A 19125-nucleotide genomic window follows, 5' to 3' on the forward strand; every position below is an offset into this window, starting at 1 on the left:
GATTACACTAAAAACGAAAGTGACATGAAATAATGAAAATCGTATTTAAAGTTAGCTGTGTTTTAATGTGGCACTTTGCCAGTTAAATATTTTTTCAAAAACATCACAATAGCTGCTGATTTTGAAGCTACTTTTTCAGTACTTCTACAGGGATGGCGTTTATGATAACATTGCTGTATCAGCAAAACTATCAATACAGGTATTTTACTTTCTGTCTCGCTTTATAGCCCTTTATACAAGGCCTTCCTATAACAGTTCTGCAGTGGCATCAATTTCATAAAGGTCCTGAAGGTCATTCTTATTTTCAGTCAAATAACAATATCCAAGAATTTTAATGATTCTTTTTCATTAGTGTCATATTCAGAATTGTTATAAAATTCAACAATGTATGAAAATGTCGTCGCTAGGGATGAATGAAACTGCTCATCTAAAATGAAAGTCAGCCCAAATCAGGCAAAAGAAACCTAAGGCAACTTCATTTTGTCTCCCCTACCTCCACTTCTCAGGTATTTCAGCAAGTTCCGGTGCCTGGAATATCATCATAATTTATTTTTCTAGACAAAGGAAGTACTTAGAGAAAATGACCTAACCTTAAATACAGCATTTGCTACAGTGCCATGTGTGAAATTATTAGCTAAAATGGGAGAAAAGTGAATAAGAAAGTGAGTAGTAGGAGGAGAAGATCAGTACTGAGGGAAGGTAGAAGAGCTTCCCAAGTGTCAGTCTGGGGCCTGATATTATTGAATATTTTTATTAATGATGATCCCATAAAAAATAAGCATGTGCTAATGGAATTTACCGGTGGCATAAGGGAGGGAGGTACTGTCACTGCAGAGATGAATAAAACTCTCATCTAGGCAGAACTGATTGACCTTGAGGAGCAGGACAGGATAAATTGGATGAAATAGAGAAGGATTTGAGTGCAAATTCATGCATCTGGGTCTTGTTAACCAGGTTTCTATAATATTGTACCTGGATGCTCAGAGGCGAGAAAAGAATAAGGAGAGCAAAGACATGGAACAAGGTATTTTCACCAGGGTAATGAACTGTGTTAACTGTGTTAACTGTGTATGAGGCACATGTTCGAAATCAGCCAGGATGGTGCATGCTATTCACAAATGATTCATTTCACTTTTGGGAAGCTACTGAAAAAGATGGTTAGAGTGACCATGGGAAGGGAGAGCCTTAAGTGGGAGAGGAGTTTGGCAAAATGAAGGCTGAGGGAGGACGCTGTGAATACCACATGGGCATAAGCTCTAGGAAGAGAAAACATCTATTTAAACTAAAAGACAACATTGGCACAAGAACAAATGAGTATAAATTGGTCATGAATAAATTTTGGATGGAAATTGGAAGCAGGTTTCCAAACAACAGAATAGCAATGTATGTTCTGCAATTGCTTTCCAGTGAGAATGGTGGAGACAACAACAACAACAAAAAACCCCAAGCTACTTTTAAGGCAGAGGATAATGAGTTTCTGAAAGGGATTATATGATGTGTTTGGCTAAGATAGCAGGGAAGTAGACTTGATGACCCAAGAGGTCTATGCAGGCCTATCTTTCTAAGCCTGTTTTTCATGACCAAATACTTCAGAGCACTTTTAAGTGCTTCCTTTCCTTCATGCATTTTTTAGATAAATTTTTTACAGTATACTGCAGGGACTGCTTGCTGGGCTGGTTTAGGGAAGGCACAAAACTGTGGTGTCCAGAATATGCTGAATACTCTCCAAAAAAGCCAAGAGAAATGTCCAGCATCCTACAGGGCAAGGCTCAGGGTGGTTGAAGAAATGACCATTTTCAATGGAAGGCAACAGGGACCAAGTCCAAACAGCCTCGGTGGTGTGGTGCAGAGCTGTGCCAGCACTGTCTTGGTTTCTCTCTTCTCAGCCCAAGAAGCACCTCTGTCCTTCCATGTGGTTTATCCTGCTTGGTGTCCCAATGCTTGCTTAATGTCCGTTGTGCCAAAATCCAGCATTTCCACTATTTCTTAAAAGCTGCGTGTCCCCTAGTCAGTGTGGCCAGAAAGGGATTGGTATGGAAGCTTGGTCTTTGGGGTAAAGTACCTGGAGCTTTATGGATTCCTCACCCACAAATCAGTGTTTACAGCTCTTTTACAGTAATGGACGCTGCTTCACCAAAGTGCTGGGAGTATGCAGGATGGCCTGGTAATGTGGTGATTCCCTTATTAAGAGAGCGTTTCATAGTCAAAAGGTTTATGATTTTCCACCTATGCTTTAGTTGAAATCTGATGAGTGGGGCAATGAGATCTGCAGAACTGGGTTATTCTGGTTGTTTTTCTGCTCCAGCTGACTACATAGATGTTTTTTTTTTGTGAAATCAGCTATTAATATTGAGAATAAGTTCAGAAATGGGAAAGCTAGATGAAATCCCCAAGAGTACAGGTAGTTTGGAAAAGAAGCAATAGGCAGCGGTTTGCTGAGGGAGCGGTGCTTTGCTTACAGCTTGTCGACCTCCACATTAATCACATTTGCAGTAGGCTCTACAAGCTCTACCTTTTTGTGTAAATACCTTAACAACCGGTTTAAAAAAACCAAGCAGGATAGCCGAGTCCCCAGGTTCATGTAAACAGGGTAATGAACGCTTATGTAATAAAACAGAAAAGCATTAAACACAGTGGTGGAAGTTTTCAGCTTCTCTTCAGCTGAGGTTTTTGCTGCTTTTTCAGCTGGGGTCTCTGCAGGGAAAGAGGCTCCTGGTGCCTCCAAAAGCTGCAACTTTGCCATCAGTGACTTTGGTGCAGTGCCCCATACGCCGGCTACCCTGTGACTCACTGGTCGGAAATGGAAAAGCTAAAGCTACAGGGTGATTCAAAAAGATGGACCCGATTTCAAAGAAATACTTCTTCAAAGTCGGGTCCATCTTTCTGAAATACTCTGTAGTTCAAAAAAAATATTTTCAAGCCAAAACTATATTAAAGGTCAGAGCTGAAATACACCCTGGGAAATGACCAAAAGAAAACAGTTTAAGTGATTGAAACTTAAAAAGAGCAACCCTTATTTTTGGTGGGTTTTAATTTAATCTTTGTTCCTGAAATGTGTGTTTCTAGACAGCTATTTTTTCACTCAGTTCCTTAACTTCAGCCAGGACATGAGATTCTGTGAACACCTGGGTGAGATGATTTCCTTCTGCCCCGTCTTACTAGCAAACTCAATTTAAAACTAATCAGTCATAAGGACGACCTGTACTTATCGCTGTATTGTATGAGTTATTACTCATACACCTGGGTTTGAGAGCGTGGCTCACTGGGGAGCGCAGCGGCCTCGCACCAGGGATGAATTCAGCCCTGAGGTCACTGCAACTCGCAGGGTCTGTCCCGATGGCCATGGTCGCAGGGGCAGCACTACCTTGTCACTGTCCTGCGGTGCCACTCAGCGCCAGGAAACGTGCTCGGTTTTTCCATGGATGGAAATATCTTTGTGGTATAAAAGCACACTTTCAGCTTGTTTCCAAATAGATCTTTTTGCATGCGTGTGCGTGTGGGAGCTTTCAAGTGATGAGCGTACTGAGGAGATGTCTGTGACCACAGCAGGTGAGAGAAATAGCTTTTTCAGACAAATCTGGATTTTGGCTGCCCGCTCGTGCACCTCATGAAGGCGGCAGTGGCACCGATGGTGCCAGGAAGGATGTGAGGGGCCTCCTTGCCTGTGCCGAGGCAGTTGCCTGCCTCCAAGCAGAAACAATGAGCACCGCTGACATGAGCAGTGGTTAAACACCACTAACGCCTATGAAAGCAACCGGTCGTGAGGTAAATTAGCTGGGGGCTTGCATCTGTAGGCACTTCACCAACCACCGTGGATCAGGGGCTGTGCTCAGCACCCGCAGCCCGAGGTGAGTGCCCTGGCAGGGCAGGGACAGCGACGCTGCCTTGCTTTCTCTGGTTTCTTGCCCCTGGGGGTTTTAAAAATAAGAGGTTAAAAAATAATCCCTACTTTGCAGAGCGCCTTTCAGGTCATGCTTTGCCCTCCTTTGACCCCCTTGGGTTAATGCTAGAGGAGACAAGCACCTGTGGCAGCTGCTGGCAATGATGCCATGGTCCTGGCCTCCCTGTCCCTCCCCAGCGTGGTCATTGCCCCACAGCCATCGTGTACCCCATCATGTCACGCTCCTGCTGCGTCAGGAGCAGTATGGGCGAGGGTGGGCTGTGAAATGTCACCTCTGTGACACCTCACAGCTGCAATGCTGTGAGGATGTTACAGACCACGAAAGAGGAAAACAAAAAGGGGTAAAGGAAAAAATAAAACACAAAAAAGCTGTGCTCATTCCACACTCTTCCCTCAGTGCTGTCTCGACCCGTGTGGAGGCTTCAGAGGTGTGAACACATCCTGTTTATATCTGCCACGGAGACAGAGATGCTGAGGGGAGCGCACAGCTGAGGAGCAGTCGGAGGCAGCACCGTGTGCAGGGAGAGCTGGTGACCGCCCCAGCATGGATGCGCTGCCCATCTACCATGGAGGCATCACCCGTGAGGCTGGGGAGAAGCTGCTCTTGGCTGCGGGCATCGATGGCAGCTACCTGCTGCGGGACAGCGAGAGCATCCCGGGAGTCTACTGCCTCTGCGTGCTGTGAGTGCAGCCGGCCCCGTGCCACCACTGCGCCGCGTCGGGGGGCACTGGGGCTGGAGAGGAGTGCTGGTGTGGTGATAGCTGATTTCCAACCTTCACATCAACAGTATGGGATGTTCCCACTAACAGTGGCAAAATATGTCCTAATATTATTATTTGCAGATGCATGAGACTTTTGGCTCCTTTGCCTTGATTTAGGGTGCGCGTAAGCATTGTGGGGTCCTTTGCAGAGTGAAGAGGAGCAGGTTTTACCTTGCAGAGCCCATGCTTCCTCCAGACATAAAACAAAAAGAGAAAGCAGGTCTGGAGCACATAGGAAGGACAAGTGAAGTGTCATGGGGAAGAGCCAGGCAACCTGGCTTGGAATGACATGCACTGCCTCTTTGTGCTGCATAATCTTGCTTTCTGCCCGCTGCCTTCTGCTTCTTAAATGTGCTCGTGGGTTTGCTTAGCAATATCCTCATTGTCCTCTGACACTGGGAAGGGTAGCGTGGATTGCTCTCATCCAGAACATGCCTTTGCTTCAGGGTGCTCTTGGGCAGGCTGTGTGTCCCACAAGCCATTTGGCTTGGATTAAACTACCTGTAAAGGACATGAAATACTGATGGGTGAGTGCTAATGTTTCATCAAATAGGGTGAAAGCAGCGAAATTTGATGGGCTGATCTGTCAGAGAGAGGGTAGAGAGGTTTTCCTGAGACACCTGGGTGACCTTATAGTCATAGGACCTCATTTTAATGAAGTAATTTAGTTACCTTACTTTTGGCAAAACCAGAGGTCTTGGATGTCCTGAGAGGTAACACTGTACAATGAAATGCCATTGTACTAGAAGAACAAAGATGTGTCTACCAAGACCAAACAGACACTTGTGCTTTACTTCAGTGGGAGAAGGAATCCAAGAGAAAGCTGGTTTAGGGCCATCAGGAAATTAGTTAACAGAGGGCACTTAGGTACCTGGCAGAAAACCACGAGAGGGAGAAGAGTCCTAGGTCAGGTCCCCAAATGTCTTGAATACATTTCCAACATTATGTAATTAAGCCCTGAGTAAACATTATCATTCCCCTGTTGTAAGCTAATAAATGGAGGCATGCAAGGATGTTATAGGCAATCCAGAAATACACAACCTTGTTTTCAGGGAGGATCTTTGTGGCAGATGTGTTCTTCTTTCTCTCATGAAACTGGAAGGTGAACCAAGCTAGGCTGACAAATGCCTTAACAGCTAGCTGAAAAATGGGAAATAAGCATTTCGAGTTAAATGAAAAGTAGAATAGACATAGCAAGAGGTAAGGAGTGCTATGATTCCTGTGATGGGAATAGGCAATAAAAGCAGAATATTTTTTAAATAACTGTGAGAGGAAATGGTGATATATCTTCTTAATGCTCGGAAGTAATTCAGAGCAGGTGAAACACTAAGACATTAGAGAAAGGGTCAGGCAAAATGTTACAATGCCAAATAAAACAGAGAATTCTGGAAGTCCACCATGGTCTAAATCAGAGTGTAGGTATGTAACAAGGTCTTTCATCTGCAGACAATCAGTTGAGATATTTTTCTGTGTTAGTGGTGATTTATGTCCTTCAGAAGAAATTTCATGAATGAAATAAAATATATAAAATGAAAATAGAAAACAACAGAAAGAATTGCTAACTACGAAGCTCTGCAGTGTTTGGAGGAAAAGTGACTTCAGTATAGAACAGAACCCTACGTAATTGCTTCTGGAAATTATGGGCCACTCATGTCTTCATGTTATGTTGCATTCAAACATGTATAGGATAAGCAAAGAGGGAAAAGCAAAAAATATTACTAATGAATGTTATCCAGGCTTCTTGTGGAATGTAGCTCCTCAATCCATTTTTTATGAGGGAAATTTTCAATAGCATCTCGGATAAATCAAGATGAAGAAGAATGTTATTATGAGTATGATGTGATATAGACAGAAAGATATCTGAAAAATGTGAGCTAAGCCTTGATACTTCTTAATATTTCAATTCAGAGCATTATGTAAGAAATAACGGATACAGTAAACAACACATCACACACTAACTTTGGAGACAGTTACCATAACGACACCAGCAAGTGGTCTCACACTGAAGATACCAATGACAGTTTAAAGAAATGTGGACCATAAACTAGAGAAGTGCTTTAACAGGCAAAAGTTTCCCAAAGCAGAGCATTTTAGTGGAGAGACTGGAGGAGCAAATAGGGAAGGCATGTAGATATGTATTAACGGAGGATGCTAAGCCTGGCTTTGGCAAAATAAAACCAGTGGCCCCACCTCCGCCACTGTCTGAACAGAGATGGAACAGGTGGCAGCAAGTGTGTATGTGCATGAGGGCTTTGGTAAAAACTGAGAGGGGAAACCTGCAGTTACTGTATTCACCATCTAAGAAGAAGAAAATAGAGGAAAGACTAAGTAATTCTCAGTGTTTGTTTGCTTGTTTGCTTTTATATATACTTCCTTCTAAATAAATAATGGAAATCATTAGGAATAACAAAGTTGTTAAGAAATTTACATTTCTGTTCAGAAGGTGTGCTAAAGATCACTCTGGGAATACCTAGATTTTTCAAGATTAGGCACAACATAGATTTACTGCAAGTACTAAAGTGATCTTTGAAACATGAGCAATGAAGCTGGTCAGACATTAGATGTATTGCAATAAGCATCAGAGCTAAACAAAAAATTTTACATCCTTCCAGTGACAATTTCTAACAGAAGTGAAACAGTTTCATGCTGACAGCAATGTTTCTATTGCTTTTAGAAAAGAAAAAGAGAAAAACAGTTGAGTTTTCCAAAATCAAAACATGTTCAGTCTGCCTTCTTTCTCCTGTCCCTGCACTTCCCTGGGGAAGTAAAATAAAACAAATCTAAACCACCCCAGCTTCCCAGACCCAAGCCTTCTCAGGGTTAGGTTTGTTGTTGGTATTTTTCTTTTCACCATGAGGGAAGAAGGGAGTTGGAAAAATAATAATAAAAAATCATAGTTCTAATAGAGACAAAACCAACATGTATCAAGTCATTAAAGAAATATTTGGATGACAACGCTGTGATCAGCTTGAACTCACAGAGGTGGCCGCTCCGCCCATCTAGCTCCAGGTACAGTAATCAGTAAGTGCTGTGGTTGCCACTGCACTGATTAGGCTCAAAGATTGCCTCTTTTTTCCAAGAAACTGAATAAATTTGTAATGCTACCGCTACCACCATCCCCTCCCCATCAGGCACCCCCAAAAAGCCCTAACATGTTTGGCCAGTCTTGCTGAAACACGTAACAAGGGCAACAGTGTTCACGGTCAGGCTCATTCAGCTTTTGCTTTTTCAATTAAAAAGTGAAGCCCTGACCTTTAGAAAGGAGAAGAGTCACAGGCTTCATGAATCCCTTGTGACTGACACTGATTTTTACAGGCAAGCATAAAAAAGACAGGTAGTAGCATAAAACCTGACCTACAGAGCTGGGTAACTGCAGCAGGCAGGACCTTGTTGGTGGAGCATTTGGCTAGAAAACTCTGCTTTCTCTCGTATTTGTCTCTCCAGAAGTATTGCTTCTTCTCCCTTGAATGCTGTTTTCTGCTGTCCGAAGTCATGGTGTGCACATGGCATGCCTGCTAGGCTTCAAAGACAGAATGTTTTTTGGTGTGGCTGTGGCAAAGCACAAAGAACCCACTTTCATAAGTATTTTAAGACCACAATCAAACTATGCATAGAAGATTAGAAAGGTTTTGATTTGCAATGATGTCCCCTGCGGTTCTTACAAACACAGGTGGGGCCTGCAGATTTTGGCCAAGTTTTTTAATACCTGACGCTCCCAAGACCTTTGTTGTATGAATATCAATATTAAATTGACAATATATACTTTAAGGGTGTCCATCATGTTTTGAACACATCAACAGAGGAGCACAATCTTTTCCTGGAAATTTTTTAGGGTTGCTTTGAAAAGCAAGAACATTTTTGCTGTTCCTGAAAACTGTGCTAGAAGAAATGCATATGCTTTAAAAAATGTACATGTTTTACCTGTAAACATGTTAGACACTACATGCAGTGCACCAGGGTTTTAGTACCGTAACCTGATTGTCCCAGGGAGCTTTCTTTACTGGTCTGGTTTCCTCTTTGCTCAAAGCCCATCTGACGCTTTTAGCACCCCCAGAAACCCTCTGTGCACACCGCTCCTAATGAAGTCAGTGGGGGACACAGGACACAACAACAGTGGCAGGTTTGAGAAGCAGCCTCTTAAAACGTGCCTGAAAATACATAAACAAAATGCCAGAGAGTACAAAAAGCACCGCTTTCCTTTAGAGATCCATGAGCACACATGCAGAAACAAGCAGCTCATGCTTGAATGGGCAAAGATAAAACATTTGTAGTTTGGGTCTTAAAATTCATATACTTGAAAAATCTTGGAATGTTAGTTGTTGTTTCAGACCTTTAAGTAAGCTAAACATGACATACTCGTCAAACTGTATGTTCAGATTATTTGTTTGAAACCAGCGATTCATGTACTGTGCGGCATTCAATTTGTGGAAAATAATCAAAAACCGGAATAGAAAGCTGTTTAGAGCTCTTGAAGCAACAGTAATGGCAGCAGGGATAGGCTGCAGTCCTATCAGATCTTACGTGTGCTATTTTTTCTGTCACCATAACCACAGTGCACAAGTTCAGGCAACGTGCCGAAACTTCCTGATGCGGCGGATGCATCAGCTGTACAGCGTGAAGGTGTCATACAGGATCACGAGCCAGCTCCAGCTTCGCATTTCTTTTGTTTCACAAGTAATAGTTTTGATAGAAATGGCAGAATAATTGCATTTATTATAGCACTGCACATAATAATCATCATAATTTAAAATGTAGTTTGGAACAAAAGCTTCTCTCTGAGGGGGTGCCCCTCAATTCAGGGTTGTCGTAAATATCACACATGATTTTCAGCTTTGAAAAAAGTCTTGTGCAGCACAACGGTAAATTTTACTGAGGTGAATATTTCAGCTAATCAGAAGGAGCTTCGTCTTTGCTGAAAAAAACTTGGCTAATGGCCTTCAGACATTCCAATGGCTTTTATTGGAAAGATTTTAGAAAGGTAGACAGCCTGAACAGTGAGAAATCACTATGTTAACAAATATGTAAATGGCAGAATGGGTACAGTCGTTAGACCAGAGATCCTAGATTAGCTCTACTCTGGTGTTGCAGGCTCGAGTTTTGAGGATTTAGTTGCAGCAGTGATTTCAGGTTCAGGGATTTTATGGTCAGACCGTGCCTACCTTGCTCTGAGAGAAATGGGAAATGTGACAATGAGCTACACTGAATCGCTCCCTAACAAACTGAGAAATGTGTCATAGAAATATGAAACAGTAACATTTACAGGGCTATTGACAGTGTATAATCTGTTGCAGTTCCTGTGAGTTTTGCCTAAAGTGAGTGAAATTTCACCAGATAACCTTATTTAATGAGTTTTTGCCTTTGTGAGGTACTACTTTTCTGGGGGACATGGTGACTCATGAAGCTTAGTTACTGGCCCACCATAAAGTAATTTATCATCTCAGATTCAAATCAATTCTCATTTTATTTTCAAATTTGAAAAAAAAAAATATTTGAGACACTGCTTCTGGCTGGTATCACCTTGTATTAGACCAATGAAAACCTTGCTCAGACAGGCTACACGCTCATTAGGTAAATCAGCAGCATTTCTACTGATGGTTAGGAGTGCTCAAGTGGTGAAGATGCTGACAATCTTACACAGAAATCTGTGCATAAATTCCGAGGCACATCACAAGACTTGATTTGCTCTTTCAGGCTTCTGTTAATTTGAGAAAAGAAAATCGAGATAGTGTGTCTGCTTTATAGTGCCATAGCAGTATGGTAAGCTCATTGTAGTTATAGATTCAGTATCATACGTAAATTTTTTGTCACAAAAAGAGTGTTAGTAGGGGAATCAGTGACAGACATGCAAAATGAAGTGGATATGTATAGCATCCTGCTGTGAATTAAGCTACAGTAACTGTTGGGTTTTTCAGGTGTTGTAAACACTGGTTTAAACTATTTTATTCACTCTTGCTGACGTAGAGCTTGTATCTTGCCCATCATCTCAATGTGAATGCTATTTCTTCAGCTTGAGTTAGCTGATGGATGGTAATTGCTAAGTTGCTGTACCTTGATTGTGTGTCTGAGACCTAAATAAGGCAGGAACCAGGCTGCCTGTCAACAAGAAAATGCAAATTCCGGGGCACAGTGAGGAGACACAAGCTTAAATGGGATTTTCTCCTACATCAAATAACAGGACTTTTTGGCCTTTCCATGATTAATAAGCTGAGCAGAAATATAACAATTAAAAGGGAAAAAGAAAGAAAAAGGAAGAATAAGTGGTTGGCTGGGCTGACCGTTTCATCCTTTTGGCAGCTGCCACCTCTGTCGCAGGGGGTCCAGGGGTGCCCTGGGCAGCAGAGACCTGGCTGAGCCTGGGTGTGGATGTGCGGGCTGCCAGGCACTGATGTGCCTTCCCCGATCTCAGGACATTTGGCTCTGTGGAAACCACGTTCCGCCTCTGTAGGCGCTGTGCTGTTCATGTCACTGCCCGCATTCCCAGTCCAGGGCTGCCCGCTGGGACATGGCTGAGGTTGGTCCTTCTGACCGAGCATTCAGGAGCTGGTCTGCAATCTGCATCCAACCCCTCTGGATAAGGCAGAACTGCAGGCTGACCTCTCTCGCTCAGTGCATTCTCTGCTGCGTGCCGTTGAACCCCACTGCCGAAGTACCGAGTCCCCCACGAGCTCTCACCGAGCAATACTGTACAGTGAAATTACAAGTAAGATCAGGATGCAAATCTACCAGGTAAGAATAACCGATTGGTATAGTGCAAAGACACCAGAGGAGAAAGCTATGTAAAAAGGAAGAAATCGATGTCATTTATCGCTGACATGGCTTTCCCTGTCTCTCCGGCTTTCTCCTTTTATATTTGTTCCATTTTGGACCCAGAAATGAATACAAATTAGTTTAATAAAATTTCCCAACTGAGATACAAAACATTTGGAGATGGTGTTAAAATATACCGTGCAGCTGAAATGTCATGCTTAATTTTAATCTGCAGCATGCGGCTAATATCCTCTGGCTATTCCAATGGTGCAGAAGATTGTAATTATTCACCTGTTAAAGCAAATGCAGCTTTAACAAGTCTGATCACAGTTGAAAAGGAGTGGAGAGGACAGGTAGACAGATGCTGCCTCAGTATGTCATCTGTGAATGATGCCTCTTTTGCTCTTTGGGAGGAATTATCTAGCTATAAAGAAAAAACCCTATAATATAAAGCAGTCTGTTTCCTGTAATAGCAACATTTTCTAGATTTTCCTTTGAGAAAGTTTTCCCAGCGATGGTGTTGCAACAAAGAGAGTGCTATTGTAGTTCCCAGCTGGTATAATACATCCTTTGTTATGGAGATGAAAAAATGAGTGGGATGACAAAAAAATATCATCTGTGGTGACCAAAACACTCTTTTGTAAGTGCTATCCAACACTGTCCTTACAGCAATAGATGTTTTCTACTTCTCATCAGCATTTTGGCATTTTTTGCCTTTGATCAAAAATTTATATGGCTTTGTTCATCAAGCTGTTAATTCATGATTGTTCCCGTCCCTTGGGCGTCACTGGCAGGAACGAGGAGTTTTGTAATTGTGAATGAGTCTTGTGGCCATCCCTGGGCCAGATGAAGGGATGGGGGAGCCCGTCTTTGTGTGTCAGGAGCTGGTTGTCCTGGAAGGAATGGTAGTAAGCCAGTGTCATTGCAAGAGTACTCACTGAAATCCTTCTCTCAGTGACATGTGTCCATGTCCTGTTGATTTTGTTCAGTAGAGAGAGGAATTCATGTCACTGAGAGATGGGCTTGAAGTACATCTCACTAGGTAATGGCCTGAAAGCATGAGGGATGTGAGAGACCCCAAGTGACTAGTGTCATGCCCAGGCCACGTGGCACTAGGTTTTTGGATTTTAGCTGTGTGGCCACACCACATATAGGGACATTATGTCACACTAGGGGGTCTTTTCCTGCCATGAATTGAGTAAAATGTAGAAAACTGAGCTACCCCTCATGGTGGGTGAAGAATTTCTCATCTCCTGTGACCTAAGCTTCAGTAAATGCACCTTTTCACCTGCTTTTGAACCGTTCTTACGTGTTTTGCTCTTTGGAAGATAATGTTCTATACAATCTCAATTTCAACTTCTGTATTTACTTTTTGTTTTAAGAAAAACACCTTGATCTTCCTTCAGCCCACACTGATCTCAGTTAATGTTGGATGGTTTAAATCATAAAAACCTTTCTCACGGGAGACTGTGCCTGTCTAACAGTAAAGGGAATTTGGCTCATCAAAATCATGTCACTCACACACGGAAGGCAAAAAGCACTTTGAAGTGGTAATGAAGTAAGTTCCTGCTGCTTAACAGAAAGTTTTGATAAGATCATACTCGTTGGGAGAGCGCTTATCAGGAGAGCTGTAATTCATTTTGTGGAAACAAAAAACCCAATGGAAAGCAGTTAGGTGGGAAGACCTAGTTGTTCACCTTCCTAACAAAATGCATCTGCCTTTCTTTGTGCTTTTCCTTTGAAGAAGCAGGTGTGGTGGTCCTGGGCCACCTCACCTCTATGGAGTAGCTGTGTTTACTGATGGCTTCAGAGAGACTACAAGGTTGTGTTTGTCAGCTTAAGTACAGTGAATGCCTCCAGGCCTTTCAGTCTTCTGTCCTCTGAGAGAAAATGTACATTTGCCAGGGGAGTGGAGAGCTCTCACTTGTCCCTTGCAAGGCTGTGATAGCAATGTCATACCCCTCCTGTTGTCCATGCTGTGCTCAAAGTGCCCACGTTCCCAAACTCTTGTTCTTTTTTTCTGTATCTCGTGGGTTTTTAATCTGAGCTATCCTTTGTGCTTCCTCTGGGCTTGGTTGAAATATTTTACAGTGGCATGTTTTGAAAAATGCAGGGTACGCGTCTGTCTCATACCTTACCTTGCTTTGGCCCTGAATATTACTTTATCTGACCCCTATTTTTCAACTTGTCCAGCTTACTAAACCCTTCTGGCAGAGTGCTGGAAGCCATCAGATATTTTAGAGTCCGGGCAGCACCCCAGCCCCTCAACCACTTCAAGTCATGCAATCTCTCAGGTACAGACAATGATGAAAGGAACACCAGATGGCAGCTTTCTGGACAACTGAGCCATTTGTGGAAAAAATCGGATTTTAAAGAGGCCGAAGCAGCCGGAATGCTTTGGGACAAACAAGAACAAGCATGGGTAATACGCACAGTGTGTTATTAAAAAGAGGAGTGAGTTTTAGATTTTTACATACTGATTCTGTTGGTTTTGAGGTTTGAAAAAGAATCACGATGGAGATGGTCAAACATCCACTTCAAAGAGAGGGGACAAAATGTCAAGACCTCTCTGGTGTTTCCAAGTACACTACTGCCTATAAAATCCTAATTTCAGCAACTATATATTGGCTGCTGTGCTACATACATAGATGCAGGAAAACCCCTTGCAATTTCTACAAAGAAAGGACAAATGTGACCATCAGCTGCTCATGAAAAGCTGACAATACAGGCACAGCTCTCAGAGGTTTTAAGAAAGGACGTGCTAGTATGAGATGTCTTGTCTCCGGGGGAAATGCTCCTTTTGTTGACACAAAAAGGTGGATGAAGTTGTGGTGGGATCGTGGGGTTGGGGCAGGCTTATCCCCACACGTGAGGAGGAGGAGGGCAGTGTCCCAGTTGCTGCACATGGAGTTTGTCCCCACAGCCCCCACAGCAGGGAACGGCTTTGCGTCTTCTGCCTCCGTATCGAACCACAGTGGGAGCCGAGTGCTGGGGAGAGAGCTCACAAATCATGACAGGTGTTCTTGCTCCCACCTCGCGGGGTTACAGCAGTGTGACAACTGTTAACAACTTCCGGCTTGGATAAATTATATCAGACACCGCTTTGCAGAGGTTGCTGTAATGACTTTTTAACAAGAATTTATCCAGGAGCCATGACACGGGGCGTAAGTAATTGCAATCATACGGTATCTGTGTCATTGATGGTTTCTGCTATTTTGTAGTAACTACTATAACACCATGTATAACTGGAAAGATATACAGTATTTTTCTGCTTTCTTAAGGCAACAGTTCCTAAAATCCTGTTGTGTATTCATGTAAATCTGTGTAGTATGAAATACAATCTTTGTTATCTGATACCATTCAAACGAATGTTGTACCCACAGAACTACTATCAGTTGTCTCTGCTTCCGAGTTAGATTTTTGGATATTGGTATAATACTCTGCCATGTAATTCATTCACTGTGGTAAGAGACGTAAGGCTGACTCTGGACACAAGTATGTTTTGTGTTATTAGTGCATGACTCCTTATGCTCAAAAGACTCTGATTTAAAAAGAAGGAAGTCTCCTTTATCAGCATTTGAGAATTAGGAACATATAGACAAGGCAAAGAAGAATTTACCTGGCTTTTGTGGGTCTAGCAATAAATTAGGCTCATGCTATTGCTTCTGGGAACATCTGCATTTACATCAATCACAAACAGTAATGTTGTCTGCCAATAATACATCTGTTTTTCCAAGGAAAGTATGTCTGGTGTGTGTCAGTAAAAGGAAAGAAAAATAATGCTGAGGCAGGAGTGAAAACCTAGAATAACTGAATATTGTTGAACTAGATCTGAGTCAGACCAATCCCTCCCATCCAAAAAGAACCCAGTAGGTTGCACAGAGCTTCTGAACTGTGTCTCAGGTTGTTTTTTATCTGCCTACTGCCTTTATGGGTGAGTTTATTATTAATGAAAGGTTAGCAGATAAATGGACTCCGACATAACAGAGTGCACCTCTTGTGAAACCTGGCAGTAGAAATGAGTAATAAATACTGTTGATTTTTTTTATTCACAGGCATCAGGGTTATGTTTATACCTACAGAGTGTCCAAGACAGAAACTGGGTGCTGGAGTGCTGAGGTGTGTACTTCTTTCTCTACCAAAAATTTCTACATTCTGTTTGATGTTTGCATTGATTCAGTGAAATATATTCAAATTATTCATGTTTCTGCATAGTGTGATTTTCATTGAAGGTTATCGATCTTGAGTGCGCCCATCAGTAGGATGTCTTGGTGCCATTTCTGGTAGTCTTGAACTCATAAATTAATTTCTTGTTACATTTCAACTGTTGCATAATGCAATAGTGAATTATTTTGCATCATTTTAAATTGCAAAAATATTGTGTTTTTATAATTTGACAAGCACAATCAGTTCCCTTCTCTCCCACGCACCACTAATGTCAGAATATTTAAGGAAATTATTTTCAATCTACCGTGTTTTAAAGTTAATTTCTCTCCAGATTAATTCATCATGGATGCAAAACCTATATAGGGTAGCGAAAACTTGATACAAAATATATTTTCACCCATATCATAAGAAACTAGTAAATCAATTGTAGAATAACACAACTTGCAATACAACTATTTAGGTTGATGGAATTGGGATACTAACCTGTGTTTCTTTTATGAAGGCCTTGTTCTTTGGATGTACTCTGTGTATTAATTCATAATTAGCTTTCTGTTTGCGGATTAATGAACACTGATTACAAACATTAAGTGATTTCTAGACAGGCATAATTCCTTGGCCATTATGAAGTGGTTGCAGTGCTTTGGAAGACAAGACTGATTCCTGGGGTTACTTAGAGGCAGATCGTGGAGTAGAAGTGACTCCCATTACTGCAGAGAAAATAATTGTCTGTGTTCCCATTGGGAATGGTCCCCGGGAAGAATTCACTCGGTCATTCCTGTAAGGTGCCAGGAGCACCCTATAGCTTTGCACGGCCCGAGCAGAAGGGATTTTGGGGTGGGGTGGCAGTGCACCCGGCATGCCAGGACAAGCACTGGTACCTCAGGATGGGTGCCAGGACGCCCAGGCACCCCACTGTGCAGGATGATTCCCTGAGCGAGGCTGCAGCCTGCTCGGCCCCAGCTAACGTCAGCAGCCGCAGCGAGGTTTCGCTGGGGTTGCACAGACCTGCTACAACTCCTGCCCCATGAGCTCCACTGGATTCCTATGTCTGGGTCTTGGGCTTTCCCTCACTGTATTTTAGGCAAACCCTGTCTGTATTTCACAGCATAGGTGTCCTGAAGGCCCAGGATTATCAATGCATCACCTACAGGAATGCACAGTCCAATGATACCATCCCTTTCTTTAAGAAAATAGAAACCTTTGAGTAAACGTTGCTATGACCACGCTGGCCTCAGCTATTAGAAACAGCAGTCTAAATCCAACTTATCCCCACAAAATGTGCCTCCAAGGCCAAAACAGGCTCCAGCTGCAGCTGGTGCTGTTCTGTCTCTGTTCCCTTCCCGAGGGCTGGTTGGTCTCTGCTCGAGCTCGGGTTCACCCGTCTTCCAAGAGCTCGACAGGGAAACTCAAACACAGCTGGGGAAATCCCAGCCAGCGCGAAGCCTCCGGCTGGTGCCGGTGCAGGCAGGACTTGGACTCGGACTCGGCCTGGGTGAGAGCAGTGTCCCTTGGGAGGGACTGAGCCGGCAGGACTCCTGCCTGTCTGCCCATGACTTAGATGGGGAGGAGGTGTTACAAGAATGTCCTGAAGGATATAACAGAAAAAGTGGGATTTTTGATTAAAAGCAGACACAGTTTCATTTCACAGTGTTTGAAAAGATGCTAATGTTGAAAGATAGGAAAACTCTCACTTTTAATAAACAGAAAACATTTTGCTGCTACCTTTGTATGAAAGATAGACAGGGATACCCAATGAACAGATAAGCCAGTATCGAACGCTTGGAGAAAGGCAGGCAGAGAGGCCATGTCCAAACCTGAATTTGGTGGTGTAAGGACTCGCCTCCCCAGTAGCTCTGTCAGGCAGCTCTCTAGACTGTCTTACTGGTATTTCCTGGCTGGAAGGATCTTACCAATAAACCCCAGTCTGGAGGTTAAGCGCTGTCTGCAATAAATCAGAAACAGTGAAAGACCACTTGGGAATTTGCCTAATAAGCATGGCGGGCTCTGGGTTCCTCTTGTAGTGATTAAGAAATCATCCCTCTTCCAGCCTTATATCACCTAGTAGCTGGAAACTGCTCTCAGTGAAGGGAGGATGTGACGCCCTGGGGAAAGAAGAGCAGTACGGCTCATTGGCTCATTTGAAGTTAGAACATCGGGGCCCAAGTGAAGGGCTGGCTATTCCCTGGGAGGTGTGTGCGTTTCTGAGAAGGCTTTTGTGCCAGCACCCTGAGCCCTGCATGGATGCTCAGAACCCAGCACCCCTTTCACCTCTAGCCCTTTGGCTTCGCAGACAGCGCCCGGGGTCCACCGGAGGCTCTTCCGGAAAGTGCACAACCTCATTTCGGCTTTCCAGAAACCCAACCAAGGCATCGTAACGCACCTGCAGCACCCGATCATCAATTATGCAAAAGCCAAATACCCCTCAGGTACTTGCGGGGTGGGGGGAGCCTTGGCCACAGCTGAGCAGAGCTTCCATCGCAGCGGGGGGGTTTGGACTCATCCGCCTCTTTGAGAGGAACTGGTCAGCAGGGAGGTATTGCCAAAAATATGTCCTAACTTCGTTACTGTGGGATCGAAATGCTGGCACTGAGGTGCTCATTAGAGATAAGACCTGTCAACGTGATGAGGAAACAGATTTTGAATGTACTACAAACCTTCTGATCTGTCCATTTTCTTGCAGTCTTCATCCTTTCTTTGTGATTATTTTTCTTAGGGAGAAATGAAGGCCACAACTTCCACCTGCAGCCGTCATGAAGATGTTTCCTCAGGTGTGACACAACCACATCTCCCACTGTCTCCTCTGGTCCATGCTACAGAACAGAACCATTTATGTGATAGTTAATACAACTCCATGAGTTTTCTTGTAACGTTTGCAGAAATGTGTATTTCGTAGAATTTCTAGCTCAAAACTTCACCCATTACTTAACTTTGGACCCTTCTTTGCTTTGTTCTAATTGTTATTTATGCTGAAATGGGCAAGTCCCCTTTTATAGCCTTAGGAAAATGACATTAAGATGTCCTTGTGTTGGGTGGCCTTTTGTCTGTCATTCATACAATTCCTAAAGATATCCAGGAGGCGACATCATGAGGATGTCACTAACTGACTTCCCACTGGCCACCTCTGCCTGGCTGTGCAGAATTTGTAGTTTGCACAGAGTGATCAAAAAGCTTAAGCGATGCACTGAGTAACTGAGGAAACCAGCAGAGAGCGTCGTTCTTTGCTTTTAGATATTCTCCATAGTTGGAAAAAAGCCCCATCCCTGCATACAATTTTTAAAAATAAATTATTTTTGCATGATGGTTTCTCTGCTTTGCTTTGTGTTTGCGTGCTGCTGGGCTCCTGGAGGAGAGCCCTGACTCCACGGGACCTGTCAGCTGTTGGGGTGAGCACCTGGCTACCTGGGAACTCCAGTACCCACCTTTTAGATGCGGGTTTAGCAATCACGGTGACTCTGTCCTGCCTGAGCTGGCAGACAGGAGGAAACACTTGACCAGCCCGGCTGTCCTAGAGCGATGTGTTTCAGCAGAGGCCGTGTCTGTGGTGCAGT

The 19125-nt window shown here is 43.3% G+C and overlaps 1 protein-coding gene across 1 annotated transcript; it reads left to right on the plus strand.

Annotated features, from left to right (window-relative positions):
• Positions 1-4392: 4392 nt before the first annotated feature.
• On the plus strand, positions 4393-18804 carry SH2D1A (SH2 domain containing 1A). Its single transcript, XM_065846821.2, has 4 exons — positions 4393-4582; positions 15466-15529; positions 17868-18003; positions 18291-18804. The coding sequence occupies exons 1-4, from the start codon at positions 4446-4448 to the stop codon at positions 18329-18331; spliced, it is 378 nt and encodes a 125-aa protein (XP_065702893.1). The 5' UTR covers positions 4393-4445; the 3' UTR covers positions 18332-18804.
• The last annotated feature ends 321 nt before the right edge of the window (positions 18805-19125 follow it).

Source organism: Patagioenas fasciata, chromosome 11, assembly GCF_037038585.1.
Source record: "Patagioenas fasciata isolate bPatFas1 chromosome 11, bPatFas1.hap1, whole genome shotgun sequence".
In the NCBI taxonomy this organism is placed as follows: Eukaryota; Metazoa; Chordata; class Aves; order Columbiformes; family Columbidae; genus Patagioenas; species Patagioenas fasciata.

What these genes read in the sequence shown, in the direction of transcription:
- SH2D1A (XM_065846821.2), top strand. Translation starts at nt 4,446, where the DNA reads ATGGATGCGCTGCCCATCTACCATGGAGGCATCACCCGTGAGGCTGGG. An exon ending in CTGGGTGCTGGAGTGCTGAG is followed by an intron (nt 15,530 to 17,867) that starts GTGTGTACTTCT and finishes TTGGCTTCGCAG; the next exon opens with ACAGCGCCCGGGGTCCACCG. An exon ending in AAAAGCCAAATACCCCTCAG is followed by an intron (nt 18,004 to 18,290) that starts GTACTTGCGGGG and finishes TATTTTTCTTAG; the next exon opens with GGAGAAATGAAGGCCACAAC.